The sequence below is a fragment of the Neospora caninum genome, chromosome X, assembly GCF_000208865.1.
Source record: "Neospora caninum Liverpool complete genome, chromosome X".
Taxonomy (NCBI): Eukaryota; Apicomplexa; class Conoidasida; order Eucoccidiorida; family Sarcocystidae; genus Neospora; species Neospora caninum.
This window is the reverse complement of record NC_018396.1, coordinates 3281220-3302469: the sequence shown is the minus strand read 5'-3', so window position 1 is coordinate 3302469 and position 21250 is coordinate 3281220. Positions and strand designations below refer to the sequence as shown.

General features: G+C 58.3%; 1 protein-coding gene across 1 annotated transcript; it reads left to right on the top strand.

The window, feature by feature from the left end:
• Positions 1-1516: 1516 nt before the first annotated feature.
• Positions 1517-18207, top strand: NCLIV_048620 (hypothetical protein; the record flags this gene model as incomplete). Its single annotated transcript, XM_003884414.1, has 15 exons — positions 1517-1861; positions 2307-2715; positions 3166-3941; positions 4074-4213; positions 4742-5621; positions 6927-10441; positions 10809-10879; positions 11451-11919; positions 12096-13183; positions 13852-13935; positions 14414-14545; positions 15512-15759; positions 16622-17370; positions 17849-17933; positions 18121-18207. The coding sequence occupies 15 exons, from the start codon at positions 1517-1519 to the stop codon at positions 18205-18207; spliced, it is 9078 nt and encodes a 3025-aa protein (XP_003884463.1).
• Positions 18208-21250: the final 3043 nt, after the last annotated feature.

Sequence of the window (21250 nt, the reverse complement as noted above, 5' to 3'; positions counted from 1 at the left end):
TCCATGTACATGCAACTAAGTGTAACATTTATATCGTAAAGCGCTGTGCATCCCGATCTGCAGTATCTCTGTATCCACATCCATCCGCTTGAATTAGCTCCCGTTATTCCTGATCTTAAGTGCGCCAGGGAGTTGCCACCTACGAACCCGGAGTGGCAGGTTAGGGCTTAGGGTACTGCTTTCGGAAGCCTTTGTCTGCGGATCGCCTGCATCCCTGAAGATTTTTAGAGTTTAGGGTTGCGTGCAAATGCTGACACACCAAACTCTTCGGTGCTGCGGAATGCCCGAGACAACCTCTGTGCAGATTCGTTCGACACCCTTATATATATATATATATATATATGCATGTAGTGGCTAGCCTGCGCGGTGCATGTGAAGAATTCTATGTTTTTCTTTTGGGCACAGGAAGGGACTCGCTTTCTCGCGTTGTAGGTCGTGTCTGAGACTATGAAGTCACTTGACGCCGTCGTATCCTATCTGTAGTTCGATGTGAGCGACTCTGGCGGCGGCCCGTTTCGCATTCGTTTCTTCCATGTGTTGCGTGGGCGCCGTTCTGTTTTCGTGTTCTTGCCGTGTGTTGCCTTGTCCATTGTCCTGAATGCCGCGTCAGATGAGTCTGTCGGTGCTCCTGCCTCTTCTTCGTGTGGCGTGTGTGCAACCTGACGCAGTTCCTGGAAGGACGCGGGACGAAGCAGTTGCGGCTTCCTCTGACTCGTCCTTGCCAGCTCTATCCTCGGCCACCGCTTCGCTTCCCTCTTCAGCTTCATTCTTCTCTTCATTTGCTGACCCTGAGCCCATTCCGGAACCTCACACAGGCGTTTCTTCTTCCTCTTCGTCTCTTCCGTCTTCATCCTCATCTCTGCCTTCTTCTTCCTCGTCACCTCCTTCCTCGTTTCCCTCTTCTTCCTCGTTTCCCTCTTCTTCCTCGTTTCCCTCTTCTTCCTCGTTTCCCTCTTCTTCCTCGTTCCCCTCGTCTTCCCTTCCCTCTTCCTCTTCTCTTCCTTCTTCTTCTCTTCCTTCTTCGTCTTCTTCCCTTCCCTCTTCCTCTCGTCCTCCGTCTTCCACGGCCTCTCTTTCGGGAGCGTCGGACCGGCACCTGTCTCTCGCTTCCGGGGATCCCCCCTCTTCTTCACCCTCGGCTTTTTTCTCGCTTTCTTCTGCCTCGGCTTTGTCTGTCGCGTCTTCCTCGGGCGCGTCTGCCAGCAGAGACTCGTCTTTTCCACTGGACGAGAGGGAGCTCGGTTCCCCGCGGTCTCGCTCATCTGCTGGCTGGCGCGCCGCCGCGAGTCGAGGTCAGGCCCTCGCGGTGGGCCCCGTCGGGGCTCCTGTGTGTTGTCCGAATCGCGCAGTGGAAACAGATTGGCGGAGGGTGAGCACTCGACGCAAGAGGATGATCTGCGAGATCTCTTCGGTCTTGCATCAGGATCGCAACTCAGTTCCACGCGGCTCCCTCCTTCCTTTTCGCCCAACGACTGGGGAACACAGTCCCACTCCGCCTTCCTCGCGACTGCCGTCCATGTCTCAGTCTTTCGGTGCGCAGCCACACGAACGCGAGGCGAGGAAAGCGAATGGCGTGCCGGGAGTCTCTGCCTTTGGCGAAAATGCGACGGAGGAACGCCCCGAGAATGCGGATAGGCGAACGCAGCAGACCGGGCCAGCGCCACTTCGAGCGGGGAGTTGCGCGAACCACACCGAAGACGCGCCTTGGATGCAACGCGCCGCCACGCCCCTCACAGTCGTTGGAGCCGGACGCGAACCCTTCGTTGCGCTGTACGAGGAAGTCACACAGGCGGCAAAACGCCACAGAAAAAGCTGCGATGAACTCACCCGAAACCTCGATCTCCTCCTCGAGGTCATTGTTGTGAGTCGGCCCCTCATATGCCATCTCTCCCCGAATCACTGTGGTATATTTTCATTTATACGCACCCATGGGGGTATGTATACATGTCGCAGCAGCATTTCCTTCCGCCCGACGACATGTGAAAACATGTGGCGAGGGATATTGTGGAGTACGTGGGTGGCTTCTTCTGTGATTTCTGGCTTACCGCCTTGTGTATGGAACGATTTGGCAGCGATCCATCGCTCCACCGGCGCCTGCGTACCGAGCAGGCTCTGCCTGCGCTGGACGCTTTTCCTGTCTTCGTCCTCTCTCCCTCTGAATCTTTTACTCTTCGCTCTCCTGTTTTTCTCTTCGTGTCGCCTCGCCCCTTCTTTCTCTGGTTTCAGGCGCCACATCACGTGCTATCCGTGCCCTCACCTTCGTTTCTGCCGTGTTTGTTTTTTGGCGCCGTGTCTGTCGCGTCCAGGAGTCGAAAGATCAGATTCGCGCCGCAGCCATTGCAGCCGAGGCACAAAAGTGCCGGGCAGATCCTTCGAGCTTCGCCGCGACGGACGCGCTCCCTGGGACTTCGGTGCCTCCCCGTCCCTTTCTTGCACCGTCTCAAAATGACACCAAAACGGAGCCTTCTGGCCCGCGTCGCTTCTTGACGTCATCGAACAACGCGGGGCCGACTGCTGGAGGAGGTTCTTGTCCTGTTCCCTCGCCTCTCCCTGCCTCTCCTCCGTCTCTCCCTTCGCGCGAGGAGGCCGAAGGCGGGCTGAGGGCGGGAGAGAGTGCCGAGACTGCCAGTGGAGAACAACCCAACTCGGCACAGCGGGGAGTGAAGTGCGAGCGAGATGACCCGACGTCGAGGGAAGCCGGTCTTGACAGCAAAGGTGCGCCTGTGCACTCGGATGTAAGCCACACAGGAGAAACGCGCGAACGACAAACCGCTGCACCACAGGATCTTATCTCGCGCTCTGGCCCCCCAGCGCCGGGAAGAAGAGATGAGCAGCCGCCAGCCAAGCAGTTGTCCGGTGCCCCTGTCGATGCCACGGAGAACCTCCGGGCCGTTCCTGGGGGGACACCGGGTGGACAAGAAGCAGGAGCAAGCCGAAGCGCTTTGGCAGTCTCATGCGTTTGTCTCCCTTCGGGGACAGGGGGGTTGTCGCCTCCGCCCGGGTCGCCCTCACCTCCTTTACCGTCTGCCTTGGCGTCGCCGTGCCTCTCGGCAGCGCTGTCGCCTGCGGCAGCGAGTCAGCCCTCTTCCGCCGCTTTTCAAAGTGTCTTGCCGAGCTACAGTCTCCCCGCTCCTCGGCTTCGTGTGCCTGCCACTTCGCCCTCAGGCGCCTCCGCTCCTCTCGCGTCTGTTGGCGGGGACGTGGCGGCTGCGGGCTCGGCGCAGGGCGTTCTCCCACCCACTCCGCAGTCTGCAAAAGTCTGGGCGGCACAGGGAGCTGAGACAGACCCGCTCCCTTCGTTTTCCTCAGTGACGGAGGCGATTCGAAGCCTCCAGAAGAAAGTGCAAGCTCTAGATGTGACGCACACTCTGGCGGAAACGTATAAAGAGCAGCAGCTGACTCTGAACGGCGTCGCGCGGGCGATCGACCGGCTTATTCCCGGAGACCCAGCGCCCGCAACTCGCGTGCTTCCGCCGCCACCCGAGCAGCAGCTCTTCTTTGCTCTCCACGCTCGAAACGAACAAGCAGCTGCGGCAAAAAAGGCAGCTAACCAGCAGACACAAACAGAGGACCGAGACACCGATGCAGCTAGCCAGGGTTGCGCGATGCCTGCGTCTTCTCAGGGCCAGCGTAGGGGGGCACAGACGCACGAGGCGAGCGGGGTAGCCGCACCTGCAGGAGGACGAGGAGAGGAAGATGGGGGCGGAGAGCAACGAAGAAGGATGGAGACCGAAGGAAGCAGAGGGACATGGCGAGGCACCCTTTGCGGTCCTGTCGCTGAAGGCATTGATGCTGGACAGAGAGGCAGAAACGGAGCAGACACAACCCTCGAGGCTGTGTGGCGAAGAAAGAGTCAAGCCGGTGAAGAGACGCCTTCAGTTGGGCTAGAAAGCCAGCACCCTACAGGCGTTTTTCTCCTCACTCACGGCAGGTCGCCCTCAGTCCGTCGGCCGTCAGTGGATCGGAGGATTTCTCCTCACCTTTGCTGCGCCAGTTTTCGCTCCTCGACGCGCGCATGCAAACGCACCTGGTGTACACGTGGAAGCAGCGTCAATGCCGCGTTTGCGTTCCAGAGTTTTCATCGGGAGGAAGGCTTCGGACAGCGTTTCTGTGTCCGGCAACACCTCATGGAGAGTGAAGATCTGCTGCTGGCCAAGCTGCTTGCTCTCCACTTCCTCCACTGCGGCTGGTTCGACATCTACGCGCAGTTTTGGTGAGTTGAACCTCTCTACACGGAAAGGAAATGCCGCGCCGACACCAGGGCAGGGGACGGTGGGTTGGCCTGCCGTCTCTCCTCTCTGTGGCGTGTGCGAGCTCGCTGGATCTGCGACACAGAAGACAAAAGACACCGCAGTGCTCCACACAGCCAAGAGCGCGCAGCCAGGGCGGGGAGGGAAACACTGAGAACGGAGTATACAGACCCCTTGTAAAGCAGGCACACATGCACAAAGTAACAACCCTCGTCACCTCCATCAGGTGCTATATATACATATATATTTGTTTTTTGTGGAGGCGACGCTGCGGCCAAATTGCGCGACGCTTTTCTAACTTTTCCGTCTCCGGATGTAGTCGTTTTTCGGATCGTCTCGTGTGAGAGGAGTGCTGGCTGAGTGAGTCACTGGGAATTATGCTTTTGCGAGTTGAGACCCCGACGCAGAAACGCTCGGTTCAGGTTGCCTTACGCCGGTCTGTGTTTGTCTCCGTCTGTATGGGCTTCCTCCCCTCTGCTCTCTCTCTGCAGTGCCGAACAACAGCTTATCTTTGAGGCCGTTCATTGTCCGTGTGTGGACTGTTGCGGCTGGTCCCGTTTCACGAGTCTCGCGAGTCAGACGGATGAGGGAGGGCAGACTTCGAGGAAAAACAGCTCCGAGGAAATCGGAAACCGGCACCTCGACGAGAGAGAAGAGACCTGGGCCACGGAGAGTGCCGAGAGAGACCCAGGAAGTCTCCGTGCGCGGAAACGTGGCGAGGAAGAGACAGGCTCAGACGGGGAAAACGCCTCGCAGAACAGCAAGCTCCGATTTGCTTTCCACGTTCTTCCTCCTTCCAACGAAGGCGCAGAAATTGCTCTCGCCTCGACGTCGAGAGCTTCCCGGGATGAGGCGGGGCGCGACGAAACCCAGGCGAAGGAAGTCGACGGAGAGACAGGACATGCATCGACGTATGGCGGCCCGCTGTCGCTTGCTTGGCCTCACACAGCGCCTCCATCGGTGAAGACTGCGGTGCCGCTTAGACCAGAGGGGCTTTCCTGTCCTTCCGAAGGCGGCGGAGGCGCCGCCAGCTCTCGGCCCAGTTGCCTTTCCTCGGGATCGTTTTCGGTTGCTTTCCTCAGCCCCGCCGACACCACGGCGGGTGCCCGCAGCTCAGAGGACAGGGCCGCGCGGCCCGGCGGTCTCGGAGACACCCAGGGGCCAGAGGGGGGCGTGTGGGGAGCCGCGGAGCGTCGGGGAGGGGCTGTGGAGAGCGCGCAGAAACACCAACACGAGGAGAGACCAACGGAGGCGAGGAGTGCATGCCTTCCGCAAGAAGCCTGGTGGGGGCCCAGACGGTCAACCAGGAAGCCTGGAAGGCTCCAGCTGCTGCCTGGAGAGGTCGAGGCTGCTTACGTGCAACTGCACGAGGTACGATGCGCCAAGGACAAAACGGAGGGGTGTGGGGAAAAGATTCGAAAGGCAGGAAAGCCAAGAAGCAACGGAACGGCAAAGTGCAAAGAGCGAGAGGGCAGAGACAGGGAGAGACAGAGAAAGCGGGGAGGGAACAGAAAGGCAGGGAGTTATGGACAGCGATTGCGGCGTCGACAGGAGAAAAGGGATACATACAGAGGCGAGAGAGGGCGAGAGGTGAACAGGGGTGGGGATGGATGAGAGTGAGAGGAGGAACAGGCGAGGCAGAGGAGTGTTGAAGGCATTCAGTACACAAAAAATAGACATTAAAAAACTGGAAGTGATTTACACATCCGCAGGAGCTCCTCACGAAATCACAGGGCGTGTTTCCTCATATATATATATATATATATATATGTATATATTTGTGTTACCGGAAAGCACCGAGCGGCGCTAATGGCCTCAGGATACCTTTATCGCTTCGTTCACGACTGACCCACGCTTCCCGTAGTTTAGTCTTTCTCTGTGGCTCCGTTGCCTCCTCACCGCAGATACTCCGTCGCCTCGAGAGGACGCGCGACGACCAGCTTCTTCAGTGGCGGCTCAAGTGCGAGGGGCAGGAAGGGACACTCCGATTCTGTCTAGGTGCTGGATCCAGAAAGAATGGCATTGATTTAGCTCTGCACTGGCTCGGGAGGCAGAAACGGCGCCACAGACGGCGGCTGGCGACGCTCCACTTCGAGCTTCATAAACTGAAGGTACCACTCCGGAATCTTTTGGTTTCGGCATTGCACCGCGTCTACTGCATCTTTTAAAAAATATGTATAGGTTTACGGGGCACGATTCCGGCGGTTTCCTGCTAAAAAGCGAGTTTTCAGGATAACCCGGACAATCCGCAGAAACAGGAGTGAGGACGAGAGTTCCCGACGCCTCGCCCCGCGCACAGATATGTTTTGGACGCCGCATGTTTCAAGCCTGGTTGTTAAACGTGTGAGCGACTCGTGCATTACATCCATAAATATGCATAGATACAGACATATATAGATAGAGAAGTGGAGTTGCCACGTGAGGATATATGTGTGCGTTTAATGCTACTGAGGGAAAAGGTAAACGTCCCCGATCATTACGTTGCCCTGACCCGCATGCAGTTCTGTGTGCTATCCGTGTGTTTCCTGTTCACACCTCTGATCGCTGAAGTGTACCACTGCGTCACTGAGTCCTTTCCGGCATGTGCAGTTCTACGGTCTGGGTTCTCTTTCGTGTGCAGTTTCACTGTCTGGGTTCTGTCTCGCGTGGTCCGTGTCTCACCTTTTCTCCCTGCAGTTCCTGTCTCTTCTTTCCGCTCCTGCGTCGTCGATCGAGGAGGCGCTGCTGTACTCACGTAGCCACCTGGCTCCTCTGTGGCGCTACCACAAGGCCGACGTCTGCCGCCTGATGGGGTGCGTTGCTTTCTTCGGCCGGCGATCGGCCAAACGCGAAAACGAAGCGTTTGTTTCTTCCTCCTTTCCTTCACAAACCGGAGACACCGAGGCGCCCCCGTCGGAAAGCCCGCGAGGAACCAAGGAAACCGAGAGAGTGTCTGGCTGCCCACCAGGCGAGGTTGTCTCTTTGGACGCTTCGTTCTCTGGAGATCCTAGACAGCTAGCCCCTCACCTAGGCAACGCAGCCGCCAGACCGGAGGGCGGGAGCAACGGTGGAACTGGCGTTTCCAGTGCTGGTCTCTCGTCCTCTTGCAGCCAAGGGGGGGAGAGCTCGGCGGGACGAGGGTCTCTGCTTGTGAGTGGCGAGAACCGCGAATGTGCTTCTGCGTCTTTTCTGCCTTCTTCCGACGCCGCGGGTCGGGAAGGCGATGTTTCGGCAGCGCCGGAGAAGGAAGAACCACAAGACGAAACGGCGCCGCCTCTGGCCGAGGCCACGCCGTACAAAGACCTCGTGTCTGAAGCGGAGTGGACCCGAGTGCTGAATCTGTTCCGGCGGGCCTTTTGCGAAATAGGGCTGCTTCTGCCTGTCTGTCGGCCGGCTTCTTCCCCTGGCAGTCGGCCAGACGAGCCGCTCGCGGAGAGTCAGTTCCGCGTCTCTGAGGACCGAAACGCGTCTGTGGTTTTATCAGCGCATGCGTCGCCCCCAGGGGGCGCTTCCATGCCCGCCCTCGCCCTGCCTCCAGCGTCGACTGGAGGCGCCGTCCCCCAGACGTGGGGCGCCTCCGGGCCGAGTGGTCAGGGAGACAGGCCTGCGGCACCTCGTCGAGGACCGCTTCAGGAGCTGTGGGATGTGATCTCTGGGCGGAGACAGCCGGAGGCGCGCGCGGAGACGGCGGAAACGCGTGCGTGGGGCGCTGGCGGGGGCGCAGGGACATCGCTGCCGCGAGAGACCCCGGGGGGTGCAGAGACCGCGAGAGAGGGAGAACGAAGCGAACTCAGAGGCGACCGCGGCGGCGTTGGAAGACGCCATGGCCAGGCAGCGAGACGCGAGAGTGTGCACAGTGAGGGGACAGGAGGCGCGGGTGAGGCGGGAGAAGACGGGACTGGCGCCAGCGCGAGTGGTCTTGTGCAGCGCAGAGCGAGAATCACGACTTTCTACCTCCCCGACGAGTCGGACCGAAGGCACGCCGAAGCGGTTGCGGCCGCGGCGCGTGCGGGGATTCCCCTGGAGTTCCTTCACCTTCTCCCGCCCGAGCCGCCTCGCCTCTCCCCGACGATCTCCTGTATAGGGCGGTACCTCGGCGTCCTCGCGGAGACAGAGCGACAGGCCGCGGCCGTCGACGCGGCCGCGATCGCAGCGCTCAACTCGGGATCAGGCGCCGCGGCGGCGATGGCGGGCGTGGCGTCCCGAGCCGCGGATGCCGAGCCAGAAGAGGCGCCCTTGCTGTCCGAGGTGCCTCTCTCTCCGCCCCAGGTCCGCTCGCTGCAGTTCTTCGCCGCGTGTCAGCATGCGAAGAGAGAAGACGTATTTGACCGTTGGGCCGATTGGTTCCCAGACGCGTTCCAGCAGGAAGACGACATGGAGGCGCCCATTGCCCTGGCCCCCCTAGGCACATGCAACCTTCGCGGCCAGCGCTTCACGCGGTGCGCCGGAATTTCCGGGGGGCGGTTTCGAGACAGTTGCGGGAGGAGCGGGCTGTGTGTGGGACAGCAACTCGTCTCTCTGGGAGAGTCCACTGCGGCCCCACTGCTGGGTGGCGTCGCGCCCTGGCTGCCAGACGGCGAGTCGTGTCGCAGCAGAAGAGAGAGTCTGAGCAGCAACGGCAGCCAGAGTTCAGGGACTGCAGGGGTAGTCGCTCGACAAGCAGCGCTCGCTGCCGTGTGCAGTCGAACCGTCTTCCGAAGGCTCCCTCCCATCAGCGACATTCAGCCCGGATGGATCCTCCGAATTCACGCCTTGGGAGGCCGCAGAGGCGCGGCAGGGGCGCCGGGGGGCGTCTGTGGACGGCGTGGCAAGTCTGCAGGGCGGCGCGTCGGGGCCCGGAAGACTTGCCCTCGGGGGCCTCTGGCCAGTCTGTGGGGAGGAGACCCGATCGAGGCTGCGGGGGTCTCGGGAAAGCGGACACCGAACGCGGCCCCACAGGCCGGCGGAGACCCTGGCCCACAGTCGCCCGCGCGCCTGTCCCTCTCGCCAGTCTCGGCTGCCTTATGTTCTGCAGGGTGGGCGACCGCCAAAGACGACCCTGCGCCGCTTGGGAGACAGCGCGGTTCAACAGGAGACCACGGCAGAGATGGTTCGCCACCTGGCGACGGCTCCGACCCGCGACGGGGTGACGCTCACCTGGGGGCTACAGAGTCGGAAGAGAACGGAGACAGGGAAGTGGATATCTTTCTCGAAGCCCAGCGGCGGAGGGGCAGGCGGCGTCACCAGATCCTCGAATCGCTGTGGCTTAATGAGGCTCTGGAGGGCCCCCCCGTCTTTGGGCTCCGCTGGCGCCCGTGCACCATCTCGCGGTGCCGGCGCCGCGGGCTCGTTGAGGTCTTCCGGGGGAAAGCCCCGGCGGCGAAACGCGAGTCTGGAGCCTCAGGCAGCGACGCGACGTCGCCTAGTCGCGTGCACCGCAGCGCGGCCAGTTACCACTCCACAGTCTTGCGCAGCAGCAGTAGGAGCAGCACCGAGACGAGCGGCGGGATTTTCGTCTCGAGTCGAGAAGGCGAGCCGGAGGGTGGCCGGCGAGGAAGTCGCCGGCGAAGAAGGCGACGCAGAACCACCAGTCTGAGTCAGCTCAGCTCCGCGGCAGCTGCGCGACCCCAGGAAGGGACAGGCGCGCCGGAGCCCCCCGCAGAGAGTGGAGCCAGAAGCGGGGCTCGGGGGGAGCGCCGCCACGGGCGACAGAGTGCCCGGAGCGCTCAAGGCCGCGCCGGAGAGGGAAGCAGGGGGGCGATCAGCCCTCTCGCACTCGAGGCCCGGGCGATGCTGCTGCGGGCCCAGATGCGAGGCGTGCTCGGGCGCAGCTTGGGCGCAGGCGAAGGGACACCTGCGGGGGCGACTGGAGCCGCGGCGCGGCGGCTCGCAGCGATGGCGGTTCGGGGCCTCGGAGCCGGCCGCGGCGCCGCAGGGACTGTGGAGGCAAGGTATCTGTCTCTAGCTCGTATCGCGTTTCTCTCAGCCGGACGCTGGCAGACTTTTCCTGCAGCTGAGGCGCTGAGGGGCTGGCGGGAGGAGGAGGCGGCAGTGGCGGGGGAAGACGACGACGAGAGCGAGGAAGACGAGGACGAAGAAGAGGACGACCTCGAGGAAGTGATGCGAGCTTTGGACGGAGAAGACGAATTCGGCGACGCACCAGAAGGACAAGATGACACGCGCCTCGCTGCCAGAGAAAGCAGCGCTGCGACGGCTTTCCTGCAACGAGGAAGGTAAAGCTCACTGTCCTCTTTTCGCCGTAGATCCATCCTCTTCACTCTTTCGTGGTCCTCACGGGGACGCCAACGCATGTGTTCTGCTCTTCGCGCGTTTCTCGCCTCCCTCCTTCAAACGACCAGTCTGTGCACATGTACGCAGAGATGCACGTACGTGATGTATCTATGTATAAAAGTGTAAGTGTATGCGCGGATACTGTGAAGATGCGTCCAAGCGGTCTAGGGGCACGTGGGGTTGAGCACATCTGGATTCTAACATCACGCATACACGTAGACGAAAATGTCACGAGGAGGCCGCAGGTCTTTCGAGATGTCCAGGCGGCGGAGAAGTGCGTTTCTAGTCTGATTTGCACTCTCCTGTCAGCGAGGAGCACCGCGGACATGAACTGAGCCGCCGGGCACCCGACCGCGACGCGTCTGCTCCATTCTTAGAAGGTACGTCCAAATGCACGCACTTCTGCAACAGCTGTTTTCACGCACTTCGGTACGTATAGAGATAGGTAGATAGGAGCAGATAGCTACGAAGATAGCTATAGGCAGACATAGAGAGGTGTCGATCCATGTAGATTCAATGTTGGTGCCCAGGCGCCTCCTTTTCTTATCTTGGCGGTTAGGGCGCGGAAGCGAGGGGTGTTCTGTTCCCTTTGGGATACACTTCACCGTGCTGTTTCTCGTTTTTCTTTTGGCCCTAATCTCTTCTCTAGGGGGCGACTGTCTCCTCGGGGCTTGTTGGCGTGGCAGGTTTCCCTTCCATCGTTGCCGTTCTCAGTTGTGGACTTGTGACTCCGGAGACGCAGGCATCAGGAAGTTTCAGGCTGCTTCTTCCGAGGTTTTGACTTCCTTAGGTCCTCGGGACTCGAGTTGCATGTTTTTGTTTTTGTCGGGCAAAGGTCCGCCAGACTCAGACTTCTCGCTGCGATACCTGGTTTTCTCACTGTCTTTCGTTCCCTCTCTCCTTCATTGCCTGCTTTCTGCTCTTGCACCTTTTTGGCCGTGTCACACTCAGGTTCGAGGTGGCCCGCGTCGCCGTATGGCGGTCCCAGTGGGAGACGAGGCGACAGGAGCGTCTTCCTCTCTTCCGGCGGCAGCGGCGGCGAGAGAAGTGGAAGATTCGAGCGGGCCCAGGGACGGGGTGGCGGGCGGCGGCGAGCTAGCCGGCACCAGAGAGGAGCGGAGAGAGAAGGAAGCGTTGGAGCCGGGGCTGCGCGCACCGGTTCCGGGACAGGAGACCGTCTTAGTGGGGGGTCGGCACACCCTCACAGTCTCTCCACTGGAAGAGAGGAGACACGACGGGGACGAGACGCCGCGGCCTCTGTAGCTGGCCTTGTCATGATGCTCATGAGAGACCGAGCGGAGACGACGACGGGGCCTCGCGGGCCAGACCCGCCTCGAACAGCGACGGAGAGTGGAAGGCCTGGACGCTTCGAAGGGGGCGACGAGCAGGGTGCCCAGTGGCGAGGCAGCTCCGACAGGACGTAAGCCCAGACGGGTGACTAATGCGGATGTGTACACGGAGCTTTGCATGTGTGTAGCTGTCGCTTCTTCGTGTGTTGGGCATCGCCTGCGTGTGTCTGAAAGGCCTATGTCGTCGACGTCCTGTTCTTCTCCGTTTGCCTTGACTGGTCTCTGTCTCTTGCCTGCCTTTCGCCAGATCGATGGCTCTAGGGAGCGCCCTGGCGATGGCGCAGATGATTGAAGCAGCGGTCTCGCATTCCGTGGCGGTTGCGGCGGGCGAGCGAGACACCAATGCGCCTGCGGCAGCCACTGGGGCGTCGCCAGCCGCTCCTTCCCAAGGCCCGACATTCCCCGCGGCCTTCTCCTTCCCCACATCCGCCCCTTCGCCCCCGCCGCTTCCCGCGCCCCCCGACACTTCGCCAGGAGTCGCCTCTGAGCAGGTGGTAGGTGTTCCTGGCACCGTCCACGCAGCTGCGGCTTCTGCGTCGCCGACAGGAGTCGAGACCAGTGGTGAACGGATGCGTCCGGGCGCTTCGGGCGGCGCCAACCTGGCCGCGTCCGTTTCCTCTGCACACGCGGCGAGCTCTCAGGTGGCCGGTGGAGTCACGGCTTCTCCCACTGCCTCGGGGTCGACAGGGAGTGTCAGCACCGAGGGGAGTGGTCAGGCGGTGTTTCCTGGAGACACGTCGCTCCCGCCTTCCTCGGGTTCAGGGCGAAGTGTCTCGGCCTCGGGGAACCTGGCTCTCGGCGCTCCCGTGCTTCCGCCGGGGGCGTCTTCTCGCGCCAGCGGCCACGCCCCGACTGTTTCCTCGTTTGTCCCTCCCCCGCCCCCGCCTCTCCCGACTCTCGGCGCGAGCTTCCTGGATCCCTTTGGAGCTGCAGGGCCAACAGGCCCGCTCGGCGGCCCAGGGGCCGGCTTCGCTTCGCCGGCGACGTCGCACCCCACATCCCCAGGTGGCGGACTCGTGACGCAGCCTGCGTCGCTTCCTGCGTCTCCACCACCAGTGAGTTCTGCGCAACCTGCGGGAGGAACGGGCTCCACGGGCGGGGTCGGAGCGTCGGGTGTCACGCCTCCTCCCCCTCCACCGCCTCCGCCCCCTCCGCCGCCGCCGCCTCCGCCGCCGTTGCCCGCGGGGGCTCTGGGCGTGTCCCGCGCAGGAGGGCCCACGGGTGGGGCGACGCGATGGAGACACGTGTCCCTCGGCGTAGACAGCCACGGACAGGGAACAGGGGTGTCTGGGGGCTCAGGAACCCTTTCTGGCCTCCAACAAGAGTCTCATCAAGGTGAGGAAGGAAGAAGCGAAGAGGGGACGTCTCGTCCGAAAAGGGACGCGTTGCAGCAGCAACGTAGATCAGCGAGTTTTCCCAGCGCACAGGGAAGTTCGGAAAAAGTGGTGAGGGGCAGAGACAGGAAAACAGCAATTCCGTGCGAAGCGTCGAAATATGCAGCCGGACCGCGCTCTGAAGGGACCAGTGTGTACGTGCAGGAGCTACAAAGAGATAGCCAGTGAGATAGAGATGGATAGGCAGACAGAGGAGGAACAGACAGATTCGCTAGGAGAGACAGGACGGCCGACAGATCGGCAGAACCGACAACTAGGTAGACCGGTAGACCAGTGCTAGGCGCCTTGTTTTCTGTGGAAAGTCAAGCGTCATGGACAAGAGTAGGTAGATCTACCAGGCGAGATAAGCAACAAGTACGCAACGATCAACGGGGATCGAGATACGTATAGGTACATCTGCAGGTGGGAGATCGAGAGCGCGGCAGTTACCGTCCATGCTGTGATCTGCATGTGGTTCATGCGTGTTTACTCTCATTTGCACGACGGAAAACCCCTACTTTCCCACGGGCATCTTCCTCGCATATATACTTATTTGTTTGTGCTCTCTACGAGGCTCGCGGCCTTCAACAAGTCCAGGAGGCTTGTTGGTGCCACCGTCTTCGTTTTTAGCTAGTTCGGCACCTGCGACCGTGTTGGGCTCCAGAGTCGGGGCGGTCGGCAACAGCTCCGCGAGAAGCACAAGCGAGCAGGGAGGTGAGAGAGACTCATGGCCGAGCAGTTAGGAAAGACAGACGGTCCTCAGGGGGCGCAAGTGTGAAGCCAAAAGAGAGGCAGGGTTCTCAACCCCGGCCCGAAGCGGAGGGAGTGACATAGACGAACCGTCCGCCGATGACAACTCGTGACAAGGATTTGCCATGCATGCGACGTGCCAGTGGACGTCTGTCTCCCTAGCCCACTCTCTGCATTTTCATTTTTACATGCGAAAATAGACTTTTATAAATGTACGGTTTTTCCGCATGATCATAGAGACTTGCCGGCGAGCGCGTGTACCGCTGACTGTAGAGAATCAAGGAGATCATGAGATGAGCCATGTGTATGTGGACATAATAGAGATAGAGGGATACAGAAAGAGAACCAGGAGATAACGGGAGATGCGCATTCTCACATCGCAGATGCCGAGTGATGTTTTACTCGAGAGTTGCGGTGTATTGTCCTTCCGGTTTGCATTCAGGGGAGTCTTGGAACGACGGCGAGCGGCAAAGCAGGCGGCGCCATACGCGCATTTATCGGCAGCAGGTTCCCCGTCTCTTGGGGTCCCAAGAAGGCTCGTTGTTCGACAGAGCGCGCGGAGGAAGGAGAGAAAGTGAGCAAGCAGACGACAGCCCGAGTTGCACATCCTCAGACGCTTGTTGGCACCAGAGCGTCGTCCCTTGAAACTAGGTAAACTGGCGATCACCTGGTCTTTTCCTGTGATCTTTCTGCTCCGCACTGCAGGCTCGACCTCCAGACGCTGCGTCCCGACTGATGGCGGCAACCGACGCAGCTCCCATGGGAGGCTGCACGAAGAAGAAAGAAGTTTCGGCTGCCATGAGGGCGAAAGAGAAGGACGGAGACGCAGAAATACAAGAACAGGTGAAAACGCAACTCCCCGGAGAATGCGCATACATACATATCCTTGGATGTGAGTGGGTATCAATAGATCTAGATCTGTGAATAGGCACACATCACGAGTATATACATAAATTCATATATATATACATATATTTACACGTGTATATACTTTTATAGGATTGCTGTTGTTCTCACTCGTGCTTCCACTTTGCGTTTCCGTGCTTCGACGCGTCTTTCCCGGTGTTTCCTTTTGGCAACTTTTCCCTTTTTTCCGAGCTGTCTCTCTCTTTGCCTCTGTGTGCCTCACTGTCTGTGTTTTTTTTGCTTGCGCCCTTCGGTCGTTCTCAGATGCGACGAGGAGCCCTGGGGCGTCTCCAAGCACGGAGAGTGTGGGGTCGACCAGCACGAGTCGACAGCAGAGCCTCGACAGCAGCGCGTTGCCCAGTCGAGACGTTTCCGAAACCGAAGAAGGGACGAGCGACGAGGCTCGCGGGCCTTTGTCTGGAGACGACTCGGACATCCGCCGGATAGGGATTTTTGGCGGTCTCGGATCCAGCATGTGCACCTGCTGCGTGTGCAGCAATTGCGACTGTTTGCAGCATGTCTCTGTGTCGAGTGGGTGTCTGAATCATTTCGTGGCTGTGAGGAGCAACACAGGAAACGGCCTCGCCGGGGGCCGCGAAGGAAGGCAGGCGCTCTCCCCTGAAATGCCACTCAGAGAAGTCCTCGTGGACGGAGATCAAGGGAGAGAAGAAGCGGGAGAAGAGAAACAAAGAGAACGAGAAGCCTCCTGTAGGATGCGCAGCCGGAGTACGGGGAGGCGATCTCGTGGAAGAGAGGGCGAGGAGAGAAACGGAGACACCCGAGAGAGAAATAGAGACGCGCCTCTGCAAGAAGCCTGTCTTCACTGTGGAGGCACAGCTCCGCGGAGGCGGCGTCGGCGCGTCTATCGCGGGAGAAAGCAAGGTAGGACGGCCGAGAAGAAGTTGGAGACACTCGGTCTGCTGGTGAAAAACACAGAGAGAGGAGAGTCAAACGCGCGAAAGATGCAGAAAAAGGACGAATTCCCCGAAGACCTCTGCCACACGTGCGGCGGAACCAAAACGTGGCGACGGATCTCGCTTCCGCTCGAGAGCCCGTTGACTGTCCTCCTATGCGCCGGAAATATCGCCCTCCCTCGACTCATGCAAGTAGGGCCGTTCAAAAACGAGCTCACCTCGCGATTTTCACTGTACACAAAGACATCTGTATATATATATATATATATAGGGGTGCTTTAGGTGGCATGCATTTATATTTGCGTGGACGTGTACGTAAGTTCATTTGCAGAGACAACGGCACGCGTGTACACGTGCATGTATATCTGTGCACTTGGGGATTTTGTGTGACTCACTGAAACGCGAAACCACTCGTTCTTCATCTGGTCTTCTTCTCCCTGTTCGTTTGCTGTTCGGGGTTCATCACCTGAATACGCGTCTTTGGCCTCGTCTTCATGCCGCGTCTTCCTTCGAGGAACGTGGAGAGAAGACAAGAACAATATACAAGGAAACTGAGTGTGTTTTCGCGTTCCCTGTCTGCCTGTCTGTCTCTAGGTGTTCACCTCTTGTAGCTGTCCGTATCTTCTTCCCCTTGAAGCTACCTCTGCGTTTTTTCTCTCTGTATCTATCTCTTTCTCTCTGCCTCTCTATCTCCATCACTTTCTCTCTGCATCTCCTTGCACCTGCCGCGACCTTTCCATACGTGCTTCATGTATCTGCCCCGCTTTGTGCGTTACACACGAATGCCTCAAAACCCTCGGAGACGTTTTGCTGTGCCTCTGGCTCCTCAGCTTCTTCAAGTGGTCTCCCAGCAGTCTCCCCAACTGGCTGCGGAGCCTCCTCCGCCGACATCGCCGAATTCGCTCGCTGCGTATTCTTCTTCGCCGCCTCTGTTTCCGTCTTCTGCCTCTTCGGCTGCGGCCTTCTTCGCCCTCCTCCCCAGCCTCCTGTCTTCAAACGGTGGAGCTTCTTCGCTCTTGCCTGTCTCTCTTCTCCAACAGACACACAGAGTCCAGCACGGCGAGTCTTCGCCCCACTCACCTGCTGTCTCTCGTTCGGCTTCATCGGCGTCTCTCTCTGCGCCGCTCCTCCCGTGGCTGTCCTCGTCGGCGGCGAGCGCTCTGAGCTCCTGTCTCCCTTGCGCCCCGCCCGTGTCTCTCTCGGCCGCTGAGGTTCCGCGAGGAGCCGGCGCCTGCTCACGCTGCAGACGCGCCGAGTGTCTCTGCGGGTCCGCGGCTGTCTTCCGCCACGGGGCTTCTCTCAGGAGTCAGAGACGTGTTCTGCCGTCGCTCGCCGCCTTTCCTGCGCTGGCGGCGATGCTGCACAGATCCGACAGGGCCTCTGGCGGGGCAGCCCCGCAGCCTGGGACGGCCTCGGGGTCACCTTCGCCACTGCTTAGCGACGGGGGGATGCTTGCTCTCGAGTTGGATTTGGGCCCAGCCTTCCACTTTCACTCTAACTTCACGTGCGCCGTCAGTCGCGAACAAACCTCGACGAAAAATCCAGCGATTCTCCTGACCTGTGGCCACACCATTTGCAGGTGCGCACAAGAGCGGCTGCGGAAAGCAGCGGAAAGCCGAGAAGAACCAAATTGTGGAGGGACGTCTCTTCGTTCTCGTCCGGTGCAATACGCAGCCACAACTGCTCACGACACCAAAGAATCATGGGTTTCCACACTCTTTCGCACACATGTAGCGGCATAGATATATGTGTATATGAATATTAGGAATATGCGGGAAGGTGTAGGGGCCTTGACGGACGATCCGCGAGCAACGTGGAGCTTGTGACCAGGAATGGGATTCAAAGTTCACCTTCGCATAGATTCAACAATCCAAACGCTGGTGTGCATACGCCTCTACAGATGTAGATATATATATATATATATATATATAGACATATGTGCATATAGATATCTGTAGGGAGAGAGAGAGGATGCAACGCAGAACCCATGAATGTGCAGCTCCGGCATCTGGACAACTTTGGAAAGAGTCGTTTTCTCCGATGTGGATGTTACTCAGTTCTTGCGTCGAGCGCGTGACATCTCGCCGCAGCCGACAGACCCTGCGGTGTCCCATCTGCCCCACTCATGTGTCTATCTCTGAGGTAAGCTAGCTGTTGAGCATGAAGGAGCGATCCCGCTGCATGCGTCTTCTCTCCTCTTCTTCCTAGTCGCTTTTCTCCGGATGTGTGTCTTCTTCCTGGCCTCGTTCTCTCGCCGGTCTCGGAAACATTTCTACCAAATTCCCCGCTGTGTTTTCTGGTTGACGGCGTTTTCTGTCGTGTAACTCAGTCCTGCCCTGTTCCCTCTCACTGGGGTTTCCCCGAAAAGATTTCCAACACGCGATCGGCACACTTTCCGGAGGAGGGAGAGCTCTAGTGACCCTGCGTTCTCCTCTCGACGCGTGGTGGCATCGTGGGACGTCCTGTTCGGCCTTCTGTGGTCACTGCATCCTTCCGGTCGATGTTTTTGCTTATGTCGGCCACGGCCTTGCGTGCGCGTTTTCTGTCAATTTTCGTCAGTTTTCTGCTTTCGCCCGTCTCCTCTCGCTGCCTACAGACGCGCCAGCTCTGCTTCGATTGAGAAGTCCGAGCGCTCTGCGAAGCGAAACACCTATCCGCCGACGACCCCAAACCGCTGGAACGATCCAAAGCTTTTAAGGGGCACCTTTCTCGTCGGTCGAGACGCATACACGATTTGAGACCACCGCAAGTGGTTTGTCTGTGCAAACCAGATAGACGAAATTTAGAAAAGGATACTGCTTCAGTCCCTTCTTGAACCTACCTGGTTAATTTGTGGTAAACTACTGATGTACAAATATATAATACACTGTTGTGGAGAACTGTATGCCCACGGAAAACGAGGGACAATGCTTCGCATTCCTTGAGAGAGGAAATGCCGACATGTTCGCCCTTCTCTCTCTCGGAAGCGACGACAAAGGCAATACGAGGTAGACTCTTACCGGTTGGCAAAGACCTGCGACCTCGGCGAACGAGAATCGAGAGGGAAGGAAAGTTGCTACGGTGGCTACACGCGTTCCTAAAAGCGAGATTAGTGCGGCGGAGCACAATAGAGAAGGCCTAGGTTCGTATTTGTCTCGTGGACGCGATCTTCCTTGGTGTTTCGCCGATGTAGACTTGTAGACTGGTAAAAGGCTGCATTCATCTGCACAAATTCAAAGGTGCATAAATGAAAGGAATAGCGTGTCGATGACTTGGTGTGTCCAGTTGCGAAAAACGTGAAGATTTCACAAAGGTGGGAGATCACGGGAAAGTGAAAGTGAAGGGGTAAGCGTGGGCTTCAAGCGCAGTTGTGTCAGTCGTCTATATCAGTGTGCTTCCTCACCTCCGTTAGACATACTGCATTCAAGGGTGTATTTACACGGACATGGATATGATTATGCGTACACCAAAATGTGTGCGTTCGCGGATTTCTGTCCGTGAGCGTGAAGAGGGTGGAGGCCTCGCCTCGCCTGGCGCTCGGTTCTGCTTCCATCGGCAAACCGGGAGTCTCGTGTGCGAGAGGAGACTCCTCGGTGAATCCTAGTGTGCGTCTTTGTCGAGTAGAAACCTGCGTGAATACATTTCTGATTGTATCAATTTATACCTATGCACAGACGCATACAGACGGCTTCTCTGTGTATGTACACTGCACAAACTGGAGTCCTGCTTCTGTTTCTTCGTTTTGTCCAAAGGCAGTCGCCATATTTTCCTAGCGCCTTTGTGATCTGCGGGCTCGAGATGCGATTGAAAAGGATTCGCACTGCGCTACGTGGAAAAGGTCGAAGGACGACACTTGCCTTCTGTTGTTTCTTCGGCCCGTTAAAATCCAGGGTCCAGGGGAACAAGGAAAGCAGCGAGGCGCCCGAGGCCCGATTCCCGCGTGTCTTTGTTGTCTCACGAGTGACGGTCGACGGGTCTTCTCTTGCTCAGCGAGCGCTGAACGCGCAGGCGATGGAATGGATGCTGTTTTGTATTTTTCTTGGCTTCTCTTCGCTCGGAACAGCACGCTCGTCACATGGACAGGCATGTGCAAGCGAATAATGCAAATGGAAAAGTTTCATGTTCCCCCTTCTCTTCTGGTAGCAGGTTTGTTGACGGAATTCTGGAGGAACCCTCTCTGTGCCAACGGAGATGGTGGCTATCTCAGGTCGTAACGCTTAGAAGATCCTGGTTCAAATACATGCATATATATATATATATATATATATATATATATATATATATATACGTGCATGTCTGTAGAACAACGTGGAAACGCGTGCCGTTTCTATGCGTGCGTCTGCTTATTGATGTGTACGAATGATGACAGTCGCGGCTGCTCTGCGTAGCTTTCAGTGTCGCACCGCTGCAGTACGCCGGCCTTTTCCCAGTTTGTCCTGTGCACTCGTTTTTCTGGGCTCCCGCGGGATTCGAATGTGGACAGATTGAACAAGTGTGGTTCCGTTTCTGCTGCATACGGGCGTGTCGGGTCTGAGTTGCAGTTTCGATCAAAATAGACTTCGGGCGACCACAGAACTCTCCCGGGGCGTGTATCCGTAGAGTCGATTTGCCGGCGAGTCTTTACGAATTCTCCTTGTATTTTCAACTACCCATGTATATATACGCTTAATTATAAAAAAGATTCATGCATGCATAGGTATTTTCCCGTTGCAGCTCTCAGCGTCCGGGTGCGTTCAAGAAGAGTCGAGACAGCGAACTGAACGCCGTCGCTAAAGTACACGTTCGTTCAGCCCAAAATTGCCCTTTTTAGACATGACTGTCAACTTGTATTTCGAGGGAAGAACACATTCGATCCTATCGCTTGTGACGTTTGCGTTCGTGCCTCCGCGGTTTCCACCGCGGCGCGGCCGTTAGTCAAACTTCTTGCGGACCCTCCCTGGCAATGGGGCTGTCCCTGTTGCTCCGCACCCCTACCGCAAAAAGCGTCAGGAAATACGTGCGGGCGTACGCGAGCGGAGGAATGCACTTCCATGTCTGTGCAAGTGTGTTGGAGTGGAATTCGAATCGTTTAATGGGCCCTTGGCCTGCAGGGAAGGAGTTTGTGCCGCGCCAGCAACCGGCCTGGACGTCACGAGCCTCCCCTGAACACATGCCCGGGTCGGAAACGCAGCTGAACATCGTCAGAATAGCTCTCGAGACAAAATGGAGGTATGGATATCTACAGAGTCCTTTCTGCGTACCGGGGTCATAGGTACGCCTGTTGCCTCTCTTATGGATCGATGGCATCAGCACGAAACCGGCGAGGGGTGTTTTGTGCGAGTCGAGTGTCGACGCCTCAGTTTTCAGTTTTTTCCACCTTCCGGGCGAAAGCGAACACCGGTAACACAAGCAAGCACACAATCGTATCTCCGAGAGCGAAGGACCGTTCTTGTCTGTCTGAGCTTTTTGTTGAGAACATGAAGCGACCATAACGCCTCGAC